At 42.0% G+C, this 18,606-nt stretch overlaps 1 protein-coding gene across 1 annotated transcript; it reads right to left on the minus strand.

Annotated features, from left to right (window-relative positions):
* Positions 1 to 14,576: 14,576 nt before the first annotated feature.
* Positions 14,577 to 18,364, minus strand: TEX51 (testis expressed 51; the record flags this gene model as incomplete). Its single annotated transcript, XM_080920526.1, has 8 exons — positions 14,577 to 14,615; positions 14,943 to 14,991; positions 15,073 to 15,148; positions 16,479 to 16,562; positions 16,643 to 16,660; positions 16,891 to 16,980; positions 18,002 to 18,076; positions 18,166 to 18,364. The coding sequence occupies 8 exons, from the start codon at positions 18,362 to 18,364 to the stop codon at positions 14,577 to 14,579; spliced, it is 630 nt and encodes a 209-aa protein (XP_080776652.1).
* Between the last annotated feature and the right edge of the window lie 242 nt (positions 18,365 to 18,606).

Below are 18,606 nucleotides of genomic sequence, written 5' to 3' on the forward strand. Positions count from 1 at the left end.
TTAAATGAATTTCCAGATTCCTTGGCCAGCCAGCCTAGCCTATTTGGTGAGTTCCTGTTCAGTAAGAGATCCTGACTCAAAAATCAAGGTAGAATAGATTCACAGCTCTACTAAGGAGACACAGTAAACCTCCACCAGTAATTTACCCAACCATATATTCCAACTGCTTTTTTGTGCCCCTTTCCACACCCATCCATTAGGGAAAGTACTCAGTCTATGCCACAGTGGAGTGTCCTTCCTGCATGCCTAGGTGGGGACTACAGACTTCATTTATTCCTGCCAGCTGTAACTATTTCAGTTGTTCACACTTGGTCCCTTCTTGAGGCAGACACTAGATTCTCATATTCAACCACATGCATGTGAGTATACGCCTATATGCACGCACGCATGCACATACGCACATAGGCGTGCATGCACGCACTTGAGGATCAATATTTTTCATTGAAGGGCAGTAGATTCACACCAGTAACTCCACTTACTCCTAAGCTTACACTTGCCTTCTGCTTCTCTCCTAACCCCTCTCTTTTAATAGATAATTACAGGCTCATATCATCAACTCCACCAATACTTCTTACCTAAGTTCTTAGCATTTCCCCCAGACTGCTAAAGACTGACTTTTAGTATCCACTTCTGTAACTACAGAAGGTTTGTTCCTGTACTAGAAACCTAAAAACTAGAAAACTGAGCCAGAACTATTTCTGAAACCCCATTTGAGCATTAACACTGAATAGCCCCCAAATCAATCCTAAGTCCCATATAACTAACTGGTCAACCACCTGACAAGTTAAGGGATCAGGAAACAGATCCAAACACCTATTTAACAAAAGAGAGGCAGGATTTCCACACCAAGAAACAGTATTAACAACCTATCTTCATATGCCTATGTCCAATTGCAAATACACAAATGTGAATAATTAAAATAATAACTTTCTATCAAAAATTTGTACCCCATAGCTGTCCCCAAGCAAACATAGTAAGATAACTTTCAACATGATTTCAAAAGAGTAATAATAAACATGATCAAATAACTCAATAAGACTATGACTAGATGTTAAAATGAAGGCTGTGAAAATATAAATAGTTGAATGAAATAACAGAAACAATTCAAGATATGGAAATAGAATTGGGTAAAGAAAAGAAAACAAAATGAAACAAAACTGATAGTGACAACAGCATACACACCAAAGGCAGAGAAATATTATAAAATCATAGAAGAAAACTTCTAGAAGAGAAGAGTTGCCTATAAGAAATCAAAATGGAGTACAGACCATCAAATAGGTTTAGTAAGAAGCTCCTCATGTTTTATAAAAGTCAAAAGAGTAAATGTAGAGAACAAAGAAAGGGTATTAAAAGCAGCAAAAAAGATATATAAGGGAAGATCTATAAGAATGACAAAGTTTTCAGTGGAGACCATGAAAGCCAGAAAGAACTGGACTGATAGTCTACAAATTATGGAAGACCATATATGTCAGCCCAGACTACCATACCCAGCAAAACTGTCAGTCATATTTGAAAGGGAAAGGAAGCCTTTCCATGACAAAAATAGATTAACAAAATTTGTGAATACTAAGCCAGCTCTACTGCCCAGATTTCGAGGTCCCCAAACTGAATCTGGATGCAAAAGAAAGAGCCTTTATTCAAACTTAAGCTCAGAACCTCAGACTCCTCTAATGCAGTGAATTCATGCTGAGAGCTCTCAAGCTTCAATTAAGTAGGGTTTTTATACTAGTTTGAGCAGGGAATGGGGGTTGGGGTCTCTAACCTAGCAGTTGCATTATTTGGCAAGGGTTAAGCAGGAAAATGGGGTCTCTATCCTGGCAGTTACCTTATTTGGCAAGTGGTATCTTGGCACATGGAAATTTGTCGGTGACGACTTTAGCTGGCTTGAGCAATTTGTCTATAACCTCTGGAATTTTAGGCACTTGCCCTTTATGCCCTGATTGGCTCAGGTTCAGGGCAGTTTCTTATTGAAACTGTTTGTGGTATTTCTATTAATCAGAGTTCAAACTGGGGACAAGCAGGTTCAAGATGGAGTCAGCTCTCAAATCTGAGTTTCTCCCATTACCTGTGTTTCTCACTACAAAAGATTCTGGAAAAAATACTTAGGTATAAAAAATGGTAAAACACACTCAAGGAGACATGAGGAACAGATACACAGCTGTGGAACACTGAATCAAAAGAGGTTGAATAAAATACCACAAAAAGCAACAAAGTGACAGGAATTAGCACACATTGTTCAATCATAACTCTAAATATTAATGATATAAATTTTACAATAAAAACCTCTAACAAATGATGTCAGAAAACAGAATCTATCTTTGTGTTGCCTCAGAAAAATACCTCATACCTGAGAGTTATCATATAAGGTAAATGGATAGAAAAAGATTTTCCAAGAAAATAGAACAATCAGGTGTAGCTATTCTAATATCTGACAAAGTAGATCAAACCAAAATTAATCAAGAGAGACAAGAAGGGACACTTAATTCTCATTAATGGAAAAATGTACCAAAAGGATAATCCAACCTTAAAGGTATGTATTTACCAAATATAGGAGTACACAACTTCACAAAAGACACACTATTAGACTGAAAACCACACTAACACAATGATAACAGGTATGGCATTTTGAATGCTTTTTTTTCTACAAAGGTTGCTGTGGTAATGGTGTCTCTTCACAGCAATAGAACACTAAAACAGAAGATGGTGCCAGGAGTGAGGTATCATTGTGACAGGTTTGACCATATTGCTTGTTGGCAGAATATGGACTTTAAATTAGGAAAGCAGTTGGATTCTGTAAGTGGGGCTTAATGGGGCATTCTCATAGATTGTGGAAACAGTGGTGCTAAAATCAATGTAGATTATGATCCCTGGCTTGAGAGATTTCAGAGGAGAGTAAGATTAATAAGTGGTCTACAAACTACTGTGATATTTGATGAAAAACATGGCTGCTTTTTGCCCTTGTCCAAAATATCTGCTTCAGGCTAAATTGAAGAGTTTTTGATTAATATCATTGGCAGAGGAGATTTCAAGACAGTCTAGGATTGACTCTGTCATGTTGTCATTAGTGGGTACCTCTATGCAGCTCTATAATGAAAAGAAACAATCTGAGCAGGAAAAAATACAGAATGTACAGTTTGAGAAGAAAACGAGTATCAGAAAATATAATTGAGCTAAGTACGGTGCTCAAAGAGATTAGAAGTTTTAAGGAAATCCTTAAGCTAAATGGAATAAAGGGAGTGGTGACCTCAGGCCAAGACCCCACCCAGCTAAACTTCTAATTTATGAAAAGAAATTAAAGAAAGCAGTAAGTGAAGGAAACTGTCAAGAATAGAAATTTGATGCACATGTAATTGAACAAGGGAGCCGAGTTCCACATCCATCAAGCAGCTAAACTTGGAATCCTCAGCTAAGTGCTTCTGGCTTTAAGAGTCAAGAATACAAGAAAAGAGTTGTGGAATCGCCACAAATCTCCAAGGTTAAAAAAATCTGCTAAGGCCAGGTGTGTGTATGTGTGTGTGTGTGTGTGTGGGGTGTCCATGCATGGAGGTATAGGGAGGCCATTTTGGGAAGCTGATTTGTCAAGTGTGAATTACTTTGGCAACTCTAATGTTGGAGATGCCAGAGCCATGGGACACCTGACAAGGAAAGCTGCCAACAGGGTGTGGAACTAGCCCAAGAAAGAGAAGTGTGTTGCAGTCAACAAAGGTGACAGGCATTGGAGATCTGAACAGTGTTTGGCATCATGTATGGAGATTCAGAATTTGGAGTTTGCCCTGATGGGTTTCAGTTTGCTTTGGTTTAATGTTTCCTCATTATGCTCTTTTTCTTCCCTTTTGAAATAATAATGTGTATTCTATGACATTGTATAAATACCTGACTGGTTTTATTTTAATTTTATTTAGGGTTACAGTGAAGAGATTACCTTAAGTGTCAGAAGAGACTTTCAACTTTGGACTTTTAAGCAGTGTTGTGATTGTGACAGACTATGGCAACTTTAGAATTTGAACAAAATACGTTTTGCATTATGAAATGTAGGTAAACCTATGTGGGTCAGGGACAGAAATGTGATGGTTTAAATGAGACTGGCCCTCATAGGCTTATAGATTTGAATACTTGGTTACCACATAGTGGTACTATCTTAAAAGATTAGAAGGTATGGCCGTTTTGGAAGAAGTGTGTCATTGGGAGCGGGCTTTGAAGTTTCACTAAGCCCATTATCAGCCCAAAGTCTCTTTCTTCCTGTTGCCTGTGGCCCTGGATGCAGATCTTTCAGCTCCTTCTCCAGCACCATATCTACTTACATGCTTCCCATCATCATGACAGAGGCTAAACCTCTGAAATGTTAAGTCCAAGTTAAATGCTTTACTTTATAAGAATGCTGTGTTCTGTGTCTCTCCACAGCAATAGAATATTGTTTAAGACAGCAGGTGATTTCAATACCCTATTTTTACCAATATACAGGTCATCTGGAAAAGAAACCACATGGATTAACTCTGGAGTTAGATGACATAATAAATTAAAGGGACATAACAGACATCTACAGAAAATCCCACCAAATGCCTATAGAAACATTCTTATCAGCTCATGAAAAATTCTTTAGAATAGTCCACTTATTAGGATATGGAATAAGTCTCAACAAATAAAATTGAAACCATATCTTTCATTTTATCTGATCACCATGTATTAAATATAAATATCAATAACAAAAGAAAAAAGTACACATATTTTATGGAAACTAAAAATGCATCAGTTGATCACAACTGGGGGAAGGAAGAAAGTGAGAAGGAAATTAAAAATTCCTAGAATTGACTAAAAATTAAGACACAATATACAAAAATCTGTGAAACAAGAAAGTGTCATAAGAGAAAATTTTATAGCATTATGTGTTTACATAAAAATAATAAATAATATCTCATATTAACTTAATGATGCAACCTAAAGTCCTAAAACATTCAAAAGGAGCCAATGGGAAGAGATAATCAAACCCAGAGTTGAATTTAATAAAATAGAAATGAGAAAAAAAAAAAACCAAAACCATAAATAAAACATAGAATACTTTGAAAAGATTAAGCCTTTAGCCAAACTAACCAAAAGAAAGAGAAATGATTCAAATTAATAAAATTACAGATAAAAAAGGAGATATTATGACAGACACTGAGGAAATTCAGTCATAATGATATAGTTTAAAAAAGAATCTATATTCTATCAAAGTTGAAAATCTAAAAGAAATAAATGATCATATACATTACATATACATGTATGTGTGTGTGTATCTATAACATACAATTTGCCAAAATTAAATCAAGATGAAGTAAACAATTTGAATAAATTTAAAACACCCACTGACATAGAATTAGTTGAAAACCTCACAACTAAAAATGCCCACAGAGTCATATATGTTTATTCTAAAATTCTACTTCCTCCAACTCAAGTCATTATAGAGGAGGAAGCAACAATTGAAGAAATGCCTCCATAAGATCTGACTAAAAGACATTTTCTAAATTAGTGGTTAATAGTGGAATGCCTAGCCTTTTGTGGGTATTGCCATCCCAGGCCTAGTGGTCCTGGGTCTATAAAAAGTAGGCTAAGCAAGCTATTGAGAGCAAGTCAGTAAGCAGCACTCCTAAATGATCTCAACATCAGCTCCTACCTCCAGGTTCCTGTCTTGCATGTCTCTGTCCTCACTACCTTTGATGATGAACTGTTACATGGAACTGTGAGCGAACTGTCCCCAAGATGTTTTCGCCATGGAGTTTCATCACAATGATAGTAACCCTCACCAAGGTAAGTTTGGGGTGGGCTTTCCCCACTGATTATCCTCCACATTGACTGCTAACTTAGAAAATGCTTTGCAGCCAAATCTTATGGAGACGTTTTCTCAACTGATACTTCTTCCTCTGATAATTCCAGCTTCTTTCAAGTTGACACAAAATAAACCAGTACAAGGCCTTTGACAAAATCCAACATACATTCCTGGTTTTTATAAGTTCTGGAAGACTAGGGATACAGGGGACATATCTCAATATAAAAAGGCAAGATGTAGAAATCTTACAGCCAACATCATTCTAAATGAATTTCCACTGACATTAGAAACAAGGCAAGGATGTCTACTCCCCTCGCTCTTGTCCGACATCGTACATGAAGACTTAGCTAGAGCAATAAAATAAGCAATGGAGATAAAGGGAATACAAATTGGAAAAGAAGTAAAAAGTATCTCTCCTTGTAGATATGATTTTATGTTAAATACTTTAGCAAATAATTCCTACAGCTGATAAATACATTTAGGACCCAACATCCACATACAAAAATTCATAACTTTCGTATGCATAAATGAGAAATGCAGAGAGAAGGGAATTAATACAGAGCACAAAGTCTTAGGGCTCACAGATGACTACTAGGAATGTTAAACACATAGGGGCATTGTTAGGCTGGAACCCCTGTTCATCTCCTGCATGAACTGGGAAACCCCCTCTGCCCTCATTCCTCCAACCCCACCCACACAGAGAAAACTCCGGGCTAACGTCATCACTCCTTGTCTCCCTGTTTTGAGCAACATACCCGAAATCATGCACCCAAAATTGTGCACCCAGGGGCTCAGTTTTTGACCATGTGTAGACACAAACTCGTTCCTAGCTGGCACACTATCACTCCTCTCCTAAGCTCTAGAAAACCCCCTTGATTTAGCCTGGGTGTATGACCTCACTGACCTCCGTCTGTGAGATTAGTGAACCCACACAAGAGCTGCTTTGTGATAAACCTGCCTTTTTCTAATTTTAATCTGGTCTAATCTGGGCTATAGCTGCATCACCAAGGGAGAGAAAAATGCCTATTAGGCATATCCTCAAGGGAGGAGCTGTATATCTGTGTTTTACCTGAAAAGCTGGAAATGGATGTAGCTAATAGCCTGGTGATCTGTGCTTTCTGTAGGATCAGGCCTCACTTGAGTCCCTCACACTGTTAGATTTGTTTCTCCCAGACTCCTCTCTCCTGGGCCTTTATCTTGAGCATTGTTTTTCAGTGAACAGAACCCATCCTCATGGGAAATGTCCCATGTCCTTTAAGACAGCTAACCTCTGTGCTGTCAGTAAGGCCAGGCCACTCCCAACTCTCACAACCTTTTACTTTCATCTCATTCATTTCCCCCAGACCCTTACCTTGAACATTCTCTCTAAGTCAATAGAGCCCATCCTTATGGAAGAGGTGATATGTACTTTGTAGAGTTTCAATGTAAACATGTCTTAAGTTTTGTTGTATACATGGGATTGAGTTAATTATGACCATGAACCCTTTCCCAAAATTATGCTGAGCTAAAATATAGCTTTCCAGGTCAGACTCTAGAACCAATACCAGCTACTGGGTTGTGTTGAACTGGGTTTCCTTCTTGCCTTTTGAGGATTGCTACTGTCAGCCCTTGTGTTGGCAGAGAAATCAAGGAAGCAATGCCATTCACCTCTGTTTGTTTTTAATCTTGGAATAAATCTCACCAAGAAGATAAAGGGCTCATACAATGAAAATCTTAAGATGCTCAAAAAATTGAAGACAATATACATACTTCTGTCATAGAATGTGGAGAATTTAAATTGGTATGGACTTAGATGCTTCATCTAGGTGGCTAGCGTTCATGGCACCAAAAGATGCTCTGCAAGCTTTCAGAGGAGAAAAATAATTATCAGTTATACCCAGATGGGCACTCTGTAGGCTACAACAATGACTGGTCTAGCAAGGCCTGCCCAATGGAATAATAGTGGCTTTAACATCATGGGAGCAACCAACTACTTTCTGATTGGATTCAAGTCTACTTACTGTACAGGATAAAACCTACACATGACACTATTATCAGTCTCCAAACCTTTGGCTAGACTCCAGGGAAACCTATGAATATTCCTCTGCTAAATGGACAATATTAAAATGTCTCCTAATGATGTATCATTTTGCCAGTAGATCAATGCTTCTCTCAGTCCTCATCTAAGAAGCTTCCATTTGCAGTATATGGTGACTAACCTGTTGACTTACCACTGGCCAAGGTGCAGAGGAGAAGTGACTACAGAATGCTAAGCTATAAGGAGAGTATATATGTAGAGTCACCTTCCCAAGACTCAAGGATCACTGTAGAAAAGGGTCAAAAAGAATGTGGGAGTCAGAGGGAGTAGGTGACTACAAGGAAACATATGAACTCACAGTGGGTGTGACTGTGCACACAAAGTCTGTGATAGCCCAAGCCAGACCAAATCCCAGCATGGAGGAGTTGGGCACACAATCCTACTCTCTCCATGGAGTAATTAGCAGCAGATACTAACTGAGAAAAGAAAGAACAGTTTCTCTAAGAGTGTAGCCCCCTGGTAAGTTAACCATGATCTACTGGAAGACCATTTTTACATCCAGTAATAATTTAGGTGGTGCAAATTATTCTTGGAGGGTATTTTTGAAGGACACAAAGTTGGGTGGATAGGAAATGTGGGGGTGGATCTGGGAAGAGTTGTGGGGAGGCAAATAGGACCAAAACACACTGTATGGAAATTCCCAAAGAACAGTTAAAATATTTAGAAGTTTAGTTTTTAAAAATGTAGACAGTGCCTGAGGAAATACTGTCTGTTTTTATCATCTGTCCTTGATATGCACACATGTATGTGCACATCCATCTAACAAGCCTACCTCATATATCTGAACATATGCACATATATACAAATACACAGATGAGAATAGAATTAATTTTTGCTTGGCATCTGTATATATTTATTCCTTGGTTTTGATGAATGCTTGGTTTTAGGAAAGTGGATGTTTGGTGACTTCATCATGATGTGACCGTCACAGGGGGAATTTATATACTTTACAATAGCTATGATACCACTGGGCGATATGCTCTTATGGGACCATCCTTGCACGATCTTTTGTTGACTAGAAATCTCATTATGTAGTTCATGAGTACATACCACACAAAGATACTAGCTTGCATATAGTAGAATGTATAAATAGTAAATGTGAAAATAATCCCAAACTGGCAAAGCCTTAATTGGTTATCATCAGTAGAAACCATAAGCAGATAGATGGAATAGCACAAACTGATGAAAACAATTAAAGATGCTCATGTGTACAATGGGCAGTGGAGAACATTCCAGACATAACATGAAAAAGTCAGAGACAGTGGAGGGACTCTGGAACTATATCATTCGAAGTTCAAACATGATAAATTGATGATAACATTAGTGGTTGTACTAAGTATTTTCTTGGTACTGTGACCTGAGAAAAGACGATTTAAAATGAAGAAGGCTTATTGTGGCTTACACTTAGACAGGACCATCCCAGCATAGTGAGGGAGACATAGCAGCAGTCAGGGAAGGAATGGAGGAAGAAGCAAAGTCACACTGCTTAGTCACACTGCTTAGTCACACTGCAGACATAGGAAAGCTGAGGGTGAAGGGAATGGGCTGGGCTAGCAAGCCTCAAGTCCTGCTTCCAATGACCTACTTCTTCCCATGACCCTCCAACTCTTAAAGGTTCTACGTCTTCCCTGATGATGTGACCAGCTGGGAATTGGGTATTTTAAACACATGGACCTGTGAGAGATACTGGACTCTCAAACCACGCTAGGGGTACACTGTATCACGTGGCATGTTAGTCCATGATAGAATGCACGTGTACACCCGCGGTTCTTCAAGCTTATCTTACTCTGTGGCACTGCACCCCCTTTCTGGGCTATTCTTTGTGTTGTGCATACAGTGATGAGATCATCCTTGATGCATTTCTTAGCACCCATTTTCTTCATTACATCATACTGATTGTATTTGCAGATGCACTGTGGTCATCTGGGTTTCCTTAGGTTTTTTGGAGCTGAGAGCCAGAGTCTAAGTGCTTAGATACGGTTGTTAGTTTTCCTGGTGCCTATTTCTGGTAGTTCAGAGAGGAGATGGTTCAGAGAACATAAAATGCTGTGCAAACTAAGAGGGTGTTAAACAACACTGTTGACAGATACTGTTTTAGATTCAGCTGCTACATTAAGTCTCATAGGCCAGACCAAAGCAGGTTGGAGGGACTTGAGCCAGTGCCATATTAATACTTAGTTATGGGTTCATTTTCATACCCTTCAAGAACACAAGAAATTCAAGACAAACAATAGAAATGGAAGTCAACGCAAGCTGATGATGTTTTTCAGGTTTCTAGTGCTGTGATAACACACCATTATGAAAAGTAACTTGGGAAGGAGAATTACCCTTCCCTATCTCATCCATCGTTGATTGAAGTCAGGGCAGGAACTGAAGTAGAAAGCCATGGATAACCAGTGATAACTGGTTTGACCCTCATGGATTTCTTGGCCTGTTTGTTATAGCACCCAGCACCACCTGATGTGGTCCCCTATATCATCAGTCAAGAAAAGGTACCATAGGCTTACCCATGGGGCAATCTAATCTGGAAGTTTTCTCAGTTATGGTTTCTTCTTCTAAAAGGATTCTAGCTTGTAAGTTAACATAAAAACTGGCCAGCACAACACGATTTTAAAAAGTCCCCCTGCCTTTACCTACACCTGGAAGTGACTTCTAGGCCTAGGGATATAGTTGTTGACAGAGTGTTCCTAGGTGATTTTTAACTAATTACCTTAATCTATTTATTTATTCACTTTACATCTCTATCACAGACAGGCCCCTTCATCCTACCCCTCCCCAGTCCCAACCTCCTATCCTTTAGTCTATTCACCCCCCTTCACCCCACAACCCACTCCAGCACATCAAGTAAGCACCTCAGACTAAGCACATTCTCTCTCATTGAGGTCAGACAAGGCAGTCCAGCCAGGGGAAGGGATCCAAATTAAAAACAAGGACATCGGATGTAGGATTGGTAAAGATCTTTTCCCAATCTGTTGATTGAAGTTTTGTCTTGCTGACAGTGTTGTTTGCCTTACATAAGCTTTGCAATTTTATGAGATACCATTTGTTGATCCTTGGTCTTAGAGCATAAGCCATTGGTGTTCTGTTCAGGAAATTTTCTCTAGTGCCCATGTCTTCAATGCTCTTCACTTTTTTATCTAATAGTTTGAGTGTATCTGATTTTATGTAGAGGTCTTTGATCCACTTGGACTTGAGCTTTGTACAGGTTGATAAGAATAGACTGATTTGCATTCTTCTACATGCTGACTGCCAGTTGGAGCAGCACCATTTGTTGAAAATACTGTCTTTTTTCCCACTGGATGGTTTTAGCTCCTTTGTCAAAGATCAAGTGACCATAGGTGTATGGGTTCATTTCTGGATCTTCAATTCTATTCAATTGATCTACCTGCCTGTCTCTGTACTAATACCATGTGGTTTTCATCATGATTTATTTGTAATACAGACTGAGGTCAGAGATGATGATTCCTCCAGAAGTTCTTTTATTGTTGAGAATAGTTTTCACTATCTTGGGTTTCTTGCTATTCTAATTAATTTGCAAATTGCTCTTTCTAACTCAATGAAGAGTTGAGTTGGAATTTGATGGCGATTGCATTGAATCTATAGATTGCTTTTGACAAGATGGCTATTTTTACTGTATTAATCCTGCCAATCCATGTGCATGGGAGATATTTACATCTTCTGAGATCTTCTATTTCTTTCTTCAGAGACTTGAAGTTCTTTTCATACAGATCTTTCACTTGCTTGGTTGGAGACACACCAGTATATTTTGTATTCTTTGTGACTATTGTGAAGGGTGTCGTTTCCCTAATTTCTTTCTCAGCCTATTTATCCTTTTTGTAGAGGAAGGCTACTGACTTGTTTGAGTTAATTTTATATACAGCCACTTTGCTGAAGTTGTTTATTAGTTGTAAAAGTTCTCTGGTAGAATTTTTAGGGTCACTTAAGTATACTATCATATCATCTTTAAATAGTGATATTTTGACTTCTTCCTTTTCAATTTGTATCTTTTTGACCTCCTTTTGTTTTCTAATTGCTCTGGCTAGGACTTTGAATATTATGTTGAACAGATAGGGAGAGAGTGGGCAGCCTTGTCTAGTCCATTATTTTAGTGGGATTTTTTTTCAGGTTTTTCTCCATTTAGTTTGACATTGGCTAATGGTTTGCTGTACATTGCTTTTACTATGTTGAGGTACATCTAATAGAAAGCTAATATCCAATATATACAAAGAACTCAGTAAGTTAGATTCCAGAGAACCAAATAACCCTATTAAAAGTGGGGGTACAGAGCTAAACAAAGAATTCTCAATTGAGGAATCTCAAATGGCCAAGAAGCACCCAAAGAAATGTTAACCATACTTAGTCATCAGGGAAATGTGAATCAAAATAACCCTGAGATTCTACATCACACCAGTCAGAATGACTAAGATAAAAAACTCAGGTGACAGCAGATGCTGGGGAGGATGTGGAGAAAGAGGAACACTCCTCCATTTTTGGTGGGGTTGTAGGCTGGTACAACCACTCTGGAAATCATCCTGGCAGTTTCTCAGAAAATTGGACATAGTGTTTCCTAAGGACCCACTCCTAGGCATATACCCAAAAGATGCTCCAACATGTAACAAACACACATGCTCCACTACGCTCATAGCAGCCATATTTATAATAGACAGAAACTAGAAACAACCAGATGTTCCTTAACAGAGGAATGGATACAGAAAGTGTGATATAGTTACACAATGGAGTACTACTCAGCTATTAAAAACAACTTCATGAAATTCTTAGGCAAATGGATGGAACTAGAGAATATCATCCTGAGTGAGGTAGGTAACCCAGGCACAAAAGAAAACACATGGTATGTACTGACTGATAGTGGATATTAAGTAAAAAGCTTAAAATACAAAAAATACAATTCACAGACCACATGAAGCTCAAGAAGAAGGAATACCAAAGTGTGGATGCTTCATTCCTTAGAAGGGGGAACAAAATACAGGAAGTAGGGGGTGAGAGAGACTTGGGAGGAAGAGAAGAACAAAGGGGGGAAGGGGTGGGGGCAGGATCAGGTATGGTAGGATACAGGGATGATACAGAGAGGGTCAGGAAATTAAACAGAGGTGTGTAGCAATGGGGGATGGCGAACTGGGGCTAGCTACCAGAAAGTCCCAGATGCCAGGTAAGCAAGAGGCTCTCCCAGATTCTAACAGGGATGACTAAATACCCAATAAAGGGGAGGGAGAATCTGTTGAGACCATATCCAGAGGTTAGGCAAGGCCTCCGACTGAGGGATGGGGTCAAATTTTTAACCCAAAATTGGTCCTGTCTAAAGGAAATGTGGGGACAAAGTATGAAGCAGAGGCTGAAGGAAAGGGCACCCAGAGACTGCCTCACCTGGAGATTCATACCATATTCAGACACCAAACCCAGACACTATTGCTGATGCCAAGAAGTGCTTCTTGACAGGAGCCTGATATAGCTGTCTCCTGAGAGGCTCTGCCAGAGCCTGACAAATACAGAGGCAGATGCTCACAGCCAACCATTGAACTGAATACAGAGTCCCCAATGGAGGAGTTAGGAAAAGGACTGAAGGAGCTGAAGGAGTTTGTCACCTCATAGGAAGAACAAAAATATCAATCAACCAGACCCACCAGAGCTCCCAGGGGCTAAACCACCAACCAAAAAGACCCATGGCTCCAGATGCATATATAGCAGAGGATGGCACTGTCTGGCATCAGTAAGAGGAGAGGCCCTTGGTCCTGTGAAGGCTCAGTGCCCCAGTGTAGGGGAATGCCAGGGCAGGGAGGCTGATGGGAGTGTGTGGGTGGGTGGGGAAGCACCTTCATAGAAGCAGGGGGAGGGTGGATGTGACAGGGGGTTTTCAGAGGAAAAACCTGGAAAGGGCATTTGAAATGGAAATAAATAAAATATCCTATAAAAACAACAACAACAACCAGCCAAAGACATCATGAAATTTTCAGGCAAATGGATGAAAATGGAAAATATCATTCCAAGTAAGGTCACCTAGACCAAGAAAGACAGGCATGGTATGTGCTCACTTACACATGAATATTAGCCCTAAAGTACAGGATAATCGTGCTGTAACCTACAGACCCAAGGAAACTACCAAGGAGGGGTCAAGGGAAGATGCTTGAACCCCACTGAGAATGAGGAAATAAAATAGACCATCAAAGTGGGTGGGAGGGAACTGGGTGGGAGCGGAGGTGGGAGGGAGAACAGGAGTAGGGATTGGATGTGGGATGGGAGGGCTGGGACAAGGGAAATTGGTGGTGGGGGTATCTCTGGGACAAGCCTGGACAGGGGAGGATCCTGGGATGACCCCAGTTGAGACTCGTAGCAGCAGGGGATGTGAAGCCCGAAGTGACCACTTCCTGTATCCAGGCAGGACTTCCAGTGGAGGGAATCCAGTCAAGTTGATGACAAAAATTGACTATTGCATACACTTAAACCAAATCCCAAAAATAAAACCCAGGAAAAATGTTTTTAATAACTATTTACAAAGGGATATGTATTAGGAGGGAGGGAGAGAGATGGAGAGGGAGAGGGAGGGAGAGATGGGGGGTAGGTGGGAGCTGTAGAGCTCAGAGCTCTTCTGGCTCCAGGGAGAAGTGCTTCATTCCATAGAGTCACCAGGGCCAGAGACAATTAGCTTTCAGACAGGATGGGCTTTGGCAGTTGCTCTGGTTGCTACTCATGTTCTGAAGGAGGTGACTGGCTGTATCTTCCCTGCAAAGAGGAAAGAAATGGGACTTTCCAAAACAGTGAAATCCCAGTCCCTCCGACTCCCTCCTGGGAGCCACAGGCAAAGCCACCCAGGAGCCATGCAAAGTTATTAACTGGGCTGACTGTTCAGAGCAGTGCGGGGTGGGGGGGGGTGGGGGGTAGGGGGTGGGCGGTAGGGGGTGGGGGGGAGGGCGGGGTGAGGCTCTGCTGGGCCACTCTGGTGAGAACATGAGGCTTGAGGAACTTTGCTTATCTGTTTCCTGGACCCAGCAGGCAAGAGCCAGGCCTCAAGACCTTATTAGCCCCAGACAGGAGTTCATTTCCCAGTACCTGAGCAGCTGCTACCTCCTTCCTCAGAAGCCAGAAACAGTAACAACCACTGAGCAAGAAAAAGGTGGGAGACTGGTCAGTCAAAGAGTGGGTATCTCCTTAGGGACACTGAAGTTGAGGAGTCACTCACCCAATGCCAGCTACAGCCAGGAACATTGCCACGGTGACAGGGATCACAATCTGCTTGTAGCTTCGCATGGTCCTGGCTGGGGTGGAAAAGGAGGAACCACGTGTTTGGAGATTCAGGTGGGGCACATGAGATTGCACAAGGGTGTGTCCTGCGCAGATGCGCCTGTCAACAAAATGTGTTCTGTACCTGGAGCAGCTAAGGTCATAGGGGGCAGCAAGGATAGGCTGCCGCAGTCAAGAGACCTGAGAGATGGCTGAGAAAGTGGGGTGGGGGCCTGAGGTCAGCCAAGTGCTTTCCTTGAACAGGGATGACCCTAGTGGGATGCATCTGTGGTCACAGAGCCTGGGAGGATCCCCGACAGATTCCTGAATCTCACTGGCTACCTGGCCTAGTATATTTGGTGAATTTTAGACCAATGAGAAAAGACTTCAAAAAGAAGATGGGGCACTAGGAAGGTGATTCCCAGGCAAAATGCTTGTCATGCAAGACTAATGTCTGGAGCTGGGTGTCCGGTGCCCAGCTAAAAGTCAGATGCAATATGCTTTCTGTCTCTCTGTTTGTCTCTCTCTGTCTCTGTCTCTCTGTCGTATGCACACACACACACAGACACACACACACACATGCACACACACACACACACACACACACACACACACACACACACACAGCCTTTATATTTTAATATGCCTTAAACAGCACAATAGCTGGGCTACTGCCTAACTCCCATGCCATTAATCCTGAATTATTACTTACTAATTCTCTGTTCCATGTTGGCTGCTCTTAACTCCAATTAGACAGCCTTCTGGGCCACTCTTTCTTGGCCCAGAGCCTAGGGTGCTTTCCTTGTTTTTCTACCCCATAGCAGACTCTCTCCTCTGTCCCACTGTCCTCCAGCATGGTGGGTCTTTCTCCTCTACACTCTATCAGCATGGAGATCTCTCTTCCTACACTTCTGGTCCCAAGCCAGGGGCATTCTAAAATCCTACCTCTGTCTGTCCAGCTATTGACAGTTGGCATTTTTATTTACCAATCAGAACCAACCGGGGACAGGTTCCCAGAAGCTAGAGCAGACAGTGTCTGTTAGCAGGATTTTGGGGAACCTAATTAGCATTCTCAATACAAGCAGCTACCATAGCCAGGACAAAGAGATGGGATGGGAGTGTTCCAGACATGCCGAACCCGAGGACCCAGAGCAAGTGGTTCTCAGGCGTTGAAACCAGACACATGGACATCAAGAAACCTCAAAAACTCTTCTGTCCTTCATCCACCAGAAAAAAAAAATCCAGAAACATTCTAGTCTAGATAGAAAAAAAATGATGGAAGAGATGGCAAACCCAGGGGTGGAGGGTTTGGGAAAGCAAGCACGAATGGAGCAAGGTCCAGTGAATGCAGTGGGGGCTACTGACCTGTGCACAGGGTAGGGTCATTGCAGGTCAGGTAGAGTGTACTGCAGTCATCACATGCCGTGACTTCCATTTCCAAGAGGATGCCTGTCAGAGTAATGAGCGGGAGCCTCAGACATGGCAGGGTCTCCCATCCCTCCCTCCCGCTCAGCCCTGGGTGTACTCACCACAGGACTCATTGCAGACTGTCCGGGAAAGTGAGAAGATGGAGAAACTGAGGCACTAGAGAGGTAGACAGAGCTAGGAGCAGTGGAGAGTGGGGGCAGGGCATAGGACTAGGGGACTCTTAGAAGGAACCTAAGCTGTGGGTAGGCCAGAGCTTCTGGGGGAGATCTTAAGAGAGGATTGCCCATTGGGTTCTTCAGGCCACAATTTCAAAGGTGGGGAAGTGGACAGGGACAGCCCCATCTCCTACCGTTCTGCATCAGGTCCTGGGACCTCTCCCTCAGCCTCTCAGCCAGGAGACTCTTCTGCACATGAATTTCTTTGAGCAGTGCCGGCTTATCTGTGTGTAGCAGAAGGGAGTGAAACTCACTGATTTAAAATTAGTCTTTCCTTTTGTGTGTGTGTCCATGCGCCTATACGTGTGCAGGTGAACATGCATGTAGATGCATGTGAGTGTGGAACTTGGAGGTCAACCTTAGATGTTTTTCAAGAATCACCCATCTTATTTTTGAGACAGGGTCTCTTTTTGGCCTGGAACTCTGTTCTGCCTGGCGAGCAGGCCCAAGGGATCTTCCTGCCTCAGCTTCCATAGCACTGGGATGCCAGAAAACACCACGTGTTTGCTTGTCTTATAAATCTGGGTTCTGGGGGATTGAACTCAGGTTTTCATGCTTAAGGAAAAAGAATCTTTTAATGACTGTGCCTTCTCTCCAGCTTTTCTTCACTTAAAAAAAGAACCTGTGTGTGTGAGGGGGGGTATATGAGTATGTATCTGTTTCTGTGTTCCTCTGTTTGAGTGCAGGTGTGTACACATCCTAGCATGCATATAGTTGTCAGAGAAAACCTGGGGTGACAGTTGTCACCCCCATCTTAATTTTGGAAGCAGGGTTTCTTGTTGCTTGTATGTATGTGTGTATACAGTTAGCTGACCCAGGAGCTTCTAGGAAAATCTGTCTCCACCTCCTATCCCCCTTTGGGAGTGATGGGATAGCAGACATGTGCTACTATGCCCAGCTTTACCTGGGTGGGCTGTGGGATCTGAATTCAGGTATTCACGCTTGTACAGTCAAACGATTTTTCTACTGAGCCATCTTTCCAGTCCCCCAATCCCCAGACTCGATCTCATGTATCCCAGACTGGTCACTATGTAGCTGAGGATGGTCTAGAACTTATTATCCTCTTGCCTCCACCTTATAAGTGCTAGACTTAGTAGGGCTGTACCACCATAGGATGCAAATCCTGGCACAGTAACACAGTGCTCTTCAAGGAAGCTTCTCTGTCCATCATCAAAGTGAGCTCTGGGGAACGCTGTGTAGGATATGTCTTGGTAATCCAACGCAACCCCCTGGACGCTGTCTTACCATTCCTCAGCTTTTTAATGGCGTCGTCTACATGGGTGAAGAATGTGGCTATTTCCTCATCCAAATACTCTCGAGCTGAGGATGGGACATGGGACAGAGGGACGTTGGGGACAGGATCAGGTCAGGTAAAAGGGTGCTCCCATCCCTGCCCAGCTGTGCCTCACCAAGATACCAGGGCAAGAGTAAGGTATTATTCTCCAGAAAGAAGGAGTGTAGGCTTTGTGAGAGTTCTGTGGGTGGCCCTGGGCTGCCCCAGAGCACCTGCAGATCGTAATCCATCAAGGGGAGCAGCTCTGGCCAGCAGAGGAAGCAGCTTTTCCCAGGGGTCCCTGTCAGGAGGCTGATCAGCAAGACCAGACGCATCTTCCCCAAGTCCTTTCCAAGTCCTCGCAGTCTCTGATGTATGCTGTTGCCCTGGAAACAGCGTTCCCATGGCAGAACAAAGGTAAATTCCATGGGACACAGTGAGGGTTAGCTGCAGCAAAACCAGGCTTAGGCACCTGGAGCCAATATGGAGAGAGAACAGGGATTGGATAAAGTGACATCAGCAGCAGTGAGAGGTCTGAAGGTCATAGGGGCTGGGGGAGGGGACACTGTGATGCGTT

This window comes from Micromys minutus, assembly GCF_963924665.1.
Source record: "Micromys minutus genome assembly, chromosome: 8".
NCBI lineage: Eukaryota > Metazoa > Chordata > Mammalia > Rodentia > Muridae > Micromys > Micromys minutus.